Genomic DNA, 7,808 nt, shown 5'->3' on the forward strand with positions numbered 1-7,808 from the left:
CTCAGTAGGGCAGCTATGCCTGAAGAATCTAAACACCCTGCCATCCTATCGAAAGACCTCCATGTGGCAGAGCTTATCCTACGTGAGATCCACCAGGATGTGGGTCACAGTGGTCGCAACCATATGCTATCCAAGCTGCGCTTAAACTATTGGATTCCTGGTGCCAATGCAGCTATAAGAAGAGTTCTATCCAAGTGTGTTGTCTGTCGGCGGTTTCATGGTGCTGCTGGGCGACAACAGATGGCTGATCTACCCCAGGACAGAGTCTTGCCGGATGAACCTCCATTCACGAACACTGGTGTAGACTACTTTGGTCCGTTTGAGGTTCGGCGTGGAAGAAGTGTCGTGAAGAGGTATGGGGTTATCTTTACCTGCATGGCTATCCGGGCTGTCCATATTGAGGTGGCGTCATCTCTGGATACAGACTCGTTTATCAATGCACTTCGCCGCTTTATAGCCAGAAGAGGTCAAGTGTCATTGCTTCGTTCAGACAACGGAACTAACTTCATTGGAGCTGAACGTGAACTTAGGGAAGCAATCAAAGGATGGAATTGCTCCAAGATCAAAAACACTCTCCTTCAGAATGGAATCAAGTGGATGTTCAACCCCCCTACAGGATCTCATCATGGTGGTGTCTGGGAGAGGTTGATCAGGTCAGTAAGGAAGATTCTTAATGCCACTTTGAGAGTACAAGTTCTGGACGAGGAGGGCCTTCACACTGTTCTGTGTGAGGCAGAAGCTATCATCAATAGTCGTCCGATTACTAAGGCATCCAATGACCCAAATGATCTGGAGGCGTTAACACCTAATCACCTGCTGCTCCTCAAGATCAAGCCATCTCTGCCTCCAGGGCTCTTTCAGAAGGAAGACATCTACTCTCGTAGAAGGTGGAAGCAAGTCCAGTACATGTCGGACCTGTTCTGGAAGAGGTGGACTAGGGAATATCTACCTCAGCTACAGGAGCGCCAGAAGTGGTCACGTGCGTCGCGCAACTTCGTTGTTGGAGATGTCGTGCTGGTGGTGGACGACTCAGCACCTCGTAATTCCTGGGTCATGGGAAAGGTCATCCAGGTTGTGCCAGACAGACATGGATTTGTACGTCAGGTCCGCATCAAGACTAAGACCAGCGTACTGTACAGACCCATCACTAAGGTCTGTCTACTTCAAGAAGCTGAATAAGAATGAGACAGTGGTAAAGACTGTTCTCCTACGGTGAGTCATGTACTAGTAACCTCTGACTCCAGGTAATGTAAGGTAATTGAAGACTCAAGATTGCTCAAGAAAAGGTTTTCAGTTAACTTGGCTCCTTGTTTTTTATTTGGTTAGTAATTGTTTTGTGATTTAGATAACAATTAGGGGCTGGTATGTAGGAGCCAATTAGTATTTTTTGCCTATATTATTTATGAGAAGACATATTTTGATACATTATATTTGTCTATTACGCATTTACAGTAATAGGGTAGTATATCTTTAATAGAGCGAGCTTTGTTAGGTTCTGGGGCTCGTGCGCTTTTGTATAAATTCGGAAAATAACTGTCACTTTTGACTCTGTTGTAGACATAGCTTTGGAGCCTCACGGTTTTCTTACCGTGTCGTGTAATCTTCGTTATTCTGTGGAAATTACCAGTCAATAACTTATCTGTTATTACGCTGAAGATCCTGTAAAATAACTGTGAATACTAACCTGTGGAAACCTGAGGAATAAAAGTTGTATTGCTTTATTTTACTACGGAGTCTGTGTGGATTGGATAACGTTAGATGGATACGCGTCAGCCATACCAGCCCAAGCTATGCAAATTTGGATTTTACACATACACAGCTGGTCTGTGGAATTCTGACTGGGACGACTGGCTCCTCCCACAAATCCTGCTCCTCCTCTTCATTGACGTTCCAGTGCTGTTGTTCTCGCCATCTTTAACACACCTAGATAAACACTAGGATAGCTGGGCAGACAAGATGAACAAATTAAAAAAGCTGAACCCGCCAGCCACTTGCGACTTGTGCAACAAATCATGTGGGTAGTGGAAGGGCATTGTGTGATTCTAAGCAAGAAAATGACTTCAAGGAACTCAGCGGAGACTCCTGGTGGTGACATGTGATACTGCATGGTGCTTTCCATTGCTTCAGGTTTCGCGCTGTTAAGAAGCGGTCTACTGAAAGACACTAACCAATTTACAGCAATAGAGAGCACCCCTGCACCCTTCAGAAATCCCAGCTGTATTCAGGAAACTGACTTCACAGACAGACCGCACCGATCCTTGGGTTATGGAACTGGCTTCCACAGACATCAAAGATGGGCAAGCCACTCAGGTAGGCGGTTTATTTCATTATCTTTTCTTTTTTTAAAAATACAAAATCCCCATGTTAGTGACAAAGAGACCTGACACTACGGGAGGGAGTGCAGCACACAGGTGAACTTAAAACAGTTCAGATACTGCAGTACTAGAGACTCACCCTGCACAGGCGAACTTAAAACAGTTCAGATACTGCAGTACTAGAGACTGATCCTGCACAGGTGAACTTAAAACAGTTCAGATACTGCAGTACTAGAGACTCACCCTGCACAGGCGAACTTAAAACAGTTCTGATACTGCAGTACTAGAGACTGATCCTGCACAGGTGAACTTAAAACAGTTCAGATATTGCAGTACTAGAGACTCACCCTGCACAGGCGAACTTAAAACAGTTCAGATATTGCAGTACTGGAGACTGATCCTGCACAGGCGAACTTAAAACAGTTCAGATATTGCAGTGCTAGAGACTCACCCTGCACAGGCGAACTTAAAACAGTTCAGATATTGCAGTACTGGAGACTCACCGCTGCTCCTGATGCTGCTCATTCTTTAAATATATATATATATATATATATATATATATATATATATATATATATATATATATATATATATATATGACTACATCACATGCATTTCCAGTTTTAATCACTAGAGGTCAGCAACGACTTACAGATAATAGAGTATCTGCAGAATAACGGATCGGATAACTGTTGTACTGCTGATTTCTAAATCTTATGTAAAACATAGCAATTATACATGAATAAATATAAACATAGGCTGCAGAGTCACTGTTCAGTATTTCACTATAGTGAAAAGAAATATTGGTATTTTATATGTATTACTAAGTTCCTATTTTTTACTGAAGGCAAATCCATCTTAAATCATGTAGCCGCTGTATAATAGGTGGGTGTAGGTAAACAGGATCCTCACAGTAACTGCACAGCTATACAGCACTATAGTGTAGTGAGTAGAGTACTGTACACTTAATATCCTCACTGTAACTGCACAGCTATACAGCACTATAGTGTAGTGAGTAGAGTATTGTACACTTAATGCCAATTGAACGTTACCAGAACTGTAAGCATGCATGTAACATTAAGGAAAATATGATGAAAGAGAGGAGCTGACATAAAGAATTGTAAACATCTTCCACAAGGCAGCTTCCTTCTGGAACTGAAGAGCGTGATTCGAGTGTAGACTGAAGCACGTCTAACTAAGCTTCTCCAATAAAATCCATGCGCGCAGCTGCCAGAAAGTCTTGTGTCTTGTGGGTATAAGCAAAGTGTAATAGAGCAACACAGTTTGTAAACCAAGGAGCAGAGCCAGCACTCAACAGGACAGTGTATAGAAAGACCAAGGGAATCCCAAGAAGAAACACAGACTCGTCATCAGACAGTATTGTTGCCAAATCTAAAAAAAGGCCAGCCGATCCATCCCTTCACTGCTGATAGAACAGCGCAAGCCTGTCTTTTTATAGAGTATAGAGCTCTGTGGCTGGGACTGGGGTCTGTCTCCAAACAGACACTCGGGAGGAGAATGGAAGGAGTCACCGTCAGGCACTGGCTGAAATGCCCAGTCCGCTACCAGGCCTGGTTTGCAGAGAAGGACCTGGAGGAATGCAAGGAGGAGCACTCCTTATTCGCCCTGCCGGGGCCCTCCGTCCCAGGGCTGAAACTGGGGAGCGAGGGAGCTGCCACTGGAGAGACAAGCAGGGAGCCTGCTTTCCAGGTGCTGTTAGACGTGGCTCAATTCCGCCCTGAGGAGATCCTCATTCAGGTGTACGAGGGCTGGCTCCTGGTGAAAAGCAAGCATGGGCCCCGGATGGACCAGCACGGCTTCATCTCCAGGAGCTTCACTCGCCAGTACAAGCTGCCAGACGGGCTGCATGCGAGAGGCCTGAACGCTGTGCTGTGTCATGACGGGATTCTGGTGGTGGAGACGAGACACTGAGCTGATGAAAGAGTTCCATTCGCTGTTTCAAGCAGGAGGCTTTCTTTGAAGTTCGCCCATCAGCACAAGAAGAGAGAGAGATTCCATGTTAAAAGTTGGTCTTGTTCAACATATACAGACAGAAACGTTTGAAGTGTTTTGTTAAAGTGGTGAAGGCTGTAATTACCTGTACTGTTCAGTATGTTAAACAACGACGTAACTTTATATTTCAGTTAAAATGGATAGAAATTAAATAACTTCAATGTATCTTTTGATTTTTTTGTATTTTTTCTTCAACTGTAATGATCTGGTACACACACAGAAAAGACCATTAGGACAAAGGGATTATAAAGGCAACTGTAAATATATACAATGCATGTTCTTCAGATCTTTGCTGGAGGCCTGAAGCATTCTCAACATTTTTGTTTTTCAGGCTAATGCCTTTGTCAGTGTCAGTAATGGCTGTCAACAAACACTGGCTAGGAAACATAATACGGTTATAAAGCCTTCTTTGGGAGGCATCTCTGGCAAGTTCATACAGACAGGTGGGTGTTAAGGGTGTAATCGCTATTATCTGAATATAAATGATCTGAAATCCGTATTTTCATTGTGAGATGGGAGTATGGTCCTAGCTTGCCTTGTGAAATAGAAAGCACAGATGGTGTGCCACATTCTTCCTTTAAAACCCCCATGATGAAAAATGCTTTTCTCATCAGCATCGTTCAGAACTGATAACCTTTGAAACTGGAACAGCACACTAGCATGAACACCCACTTGATGATGTGTTCAGAGTGACTTCAGTTCTAACTATAGAGCTGGAATGCACAGTGCTGTGGCGTGCCAAGCTCAACACAGCCTTGATACAATCTGTTGTGCTGAATTAGAACTATCTCCAAAGAGAATCCAGCACTTCTAAATATGGTGATCTCCCAGTGTTCCAAGATCTGCAGAAAACCAGTCTAGGAAATCACATTTTTAGCCTTTTTAGAGACATCCATTTTCTTGTTTACAGTGTGTAGTATTTTAATTTCCCTCTTAAATTGCATATAGTGACATGACATAATCACTGCACAGCACTGTGTGCATGGCGAATATTACACACAGGCACATAGCAGAGCTGTACAATTTCGTTAATGTGATATTTTTTTTTGTATGAAATACAAATAATTATGAAATTTAATTTCTTAAGAATACTGTACAAATCGCGGTATTGGGATAATTTCACGATTTCCGCGCAGCCCCTGAAATCGCGATTTTCACAGGGCCTTATTTTTTAAACACTGTGTCAGTATACACCATGTATTATAACACACTGAAACACTGTGTCAGTATACACAATGTATTATAATCCATTCCATGTCAGAAACAGTCAAATTGTTAGATCGTCCTGGCTTTGCTATTTGGATTTCACATTTTTTTTACACGTAGAAAACAGTAGGCAACAGTAGGTATAGCCTATCAAATTATTTCTGTTGCCTACCAATTTCCTGGCGTATTAAAAATGTTCTGAACAGAGCGCACACAACTAAAACAGTTCAAACGCGCTGCTAAGCTGCTGCTCTCGCTTGTGTTGAATTCATTTGCCACACAGACACTGAATTATTTATTATTTTTTTTAATTATCTGCACCTCCTTGAGTCATATAATACAACGGTAATGATAAGGGGTGCGTTCACGGAGATAATTCTGCGCAGATTCTGTGCAGAATCTGACCAATTTAGCCAACCCATTGGCCAACCCATTGGCTAAATTGTTCAGATTCTGCACAGAATGTGCGCAAAATGATCTCCGTGAACGCGCCCTGTGCATTCCATGAACTCCCGCCCCGGTAAAAGCCAACTGTGCAATCTATGGGCTACATCCTTTTCTGATTTGAGTCGGAGATCAGAAAACACGATAGACTGACAGGAGAAAGAACCAATAACAAGCAAGGAGTGCCCGTTAGATTCTGAAATGACCAATCGCCATTTAGTTTTTTGTGTTTTAGGTGTTTAGAAATGTTATGTGCTCAACGTTAGTGTGGTAGAGAGGACTGAGAAAGCGGTATTGATGAGCAGTGTGTCTCCCAGTTAAATAAATAGAATTTGCAGTGTTATATTGTTTTTTTTTTAAAAAGTGCTGGGCATCGAGAAAATATCGACCTGGTTGTAGACATATTAATTAAACGGAAAGGAAAATAAGTAAATACATTTAGGCACTCGCGATCACGAAAGGGTTTGTAAAGGGGAGCCTAGTCACGTGACCTGGCGTCTGACTACTGGCTTGTCTCGTAACTCATTATTCAATTTAAAATATATGTATTCCTCAAAACTGGTCATATGTGAGGGCTTTCTCACAATAATTACATTTGTTAAAGCAACTATTCAGGTTGTTCTGTAAATAATAGGTTCCAGAAATATACAGCATTTCAGTAAAAAAAAAAAAAAAAAAAAAAAATTGTAAAATTAACCAATTTTTTTTTTTTTCTAAAAACATTTAAATAGCCAAATTGGAGCCACTATAAACAAAAGAGAAGTGAAGCTATTATTATTATTATTATTATTATTATTATTATTATTATTATTATTATTATTATTTATTTTAATTTTATATTTTATTAAACAAAATGCATAAGAAGCAGCTCACACTACAAAACTTTCTGTAGCCAATAAGAAACCAAATGCATGTGAAAGCTTACACCCCACAGCAGCAAGCAGTAGAATGAATTCGATTCTGGCTGCAGAAGCCAATGAAGTTAGTCAAGAAACAGGAAGTGTCATAACTCGGCTAGGTTCAGGTCACAAAGTCTTTGTGGATGCTAACAGGTGTTACCTGAGCCATGAAATCTCATTCATTCTTTACCTTCCAAGGCACAGACTTGCATTGCGTGGCCACGATGAGACTCTGAGTCTGTTAACAAAGACAACTCTTTGGAGCTGCGAGATCTTCTTCTGAAATATGACGCAGAGATTAATGAAAGAGAATGTACTCCTAAGAACAGACAGAGATATGCGGCTGGTCATGTACAAAATCAACACTGCCTTATTTTTGTGTCCAGATACAAAAGAACGCACCATTTTGTTTGCCTAAGCTGCTCTCGGACCCCCACATATAATTTGCCTACTTCAGACATTCAATTGCCTACCATTTCTATGAACCCTGTGTCTGCCCCTGGTGCTCAGCACGTTGACAGCACAGTGATTTATTATATACAAAAATAAAAATAAAAACGCATGGATTACTTGATTAATAATTCTGATTATGTGTTTAATCGTTCATATTATGCTTAACTTCCTGGACCATGGCTATTTTTTTATTGTATCTTATGTTGGAAGTGCCACCAGCCAAGTCAGTCTTTTTAGGGCTTCAGAGTTGCTACAGCTTCAATGAATTGAAGACAGAAATGTCCCAGCATTGCATGAATAAACCTAGTGAAGCAGCGGATATCGTCTAGGCTTCATTTTTGCATCTCGACCATGACATCAAAATCAGGGGTTTTTTTTACCAATGATTTTTAAGTTGCCATTAGAAGCAGACTACTCAGATGAGGATTGGTCATGAAAAACTGACACACACTGGTTTCGTATTTCTGTAAAATGACGC

The 7,808-nt window shown here is 41.4% G+C and overlaps 1 protein-coding gene across 1 annotated transcript; it reads left to right on the plus strand.

The window, feature by feature from the left end:
- Window positions 1-3,624: 3,624 nt before the first annotated feature.
- On the plus strand, window positions 3,625-4,496 carry LOC117404054 (heat shock protein beta-3-like). Its single transcript, XM_034006705.3, has one exon. The coding sequence runs from the start codon at window positions 3,834-3,836 to the stop codon at window positions 4,245-4,247; it is 414 nt and encodes a 137-aa protein (XP_033862596.3). The 5' UTR covers window positions 3,625-3,833; the 3' UTR covers window positions 4,248-4,496.
- Window positions 4,497-7,808: the final 3,312 nt, after the last annotated feature.

The sequence above is a fragment of the Acipenser ruthenus genome, chromosome 1, assembly GCF_902713425.1.
Source record: "Acipenser ruthenus chromosome 1, fAciRut3.2 maternal haplotype, whole genome shotgun sequence".
Lineage (NCBI taxonomy): Eukaryota > Metazoa > Chordata > Actinopteri > Acipenseriformes > Acipenseridae > Acipenser > Acipenser ruthenus.

Excerpts from the sequence above, each read along its gene's own strand:
- LOC117404054 (XM_034006705.3), top strand. The coding sequence starts at position 3,834 with ATGGAAGGAGTCACCGTCAGGCACTGGCTGAAATGCCCAGTCCGCTAC.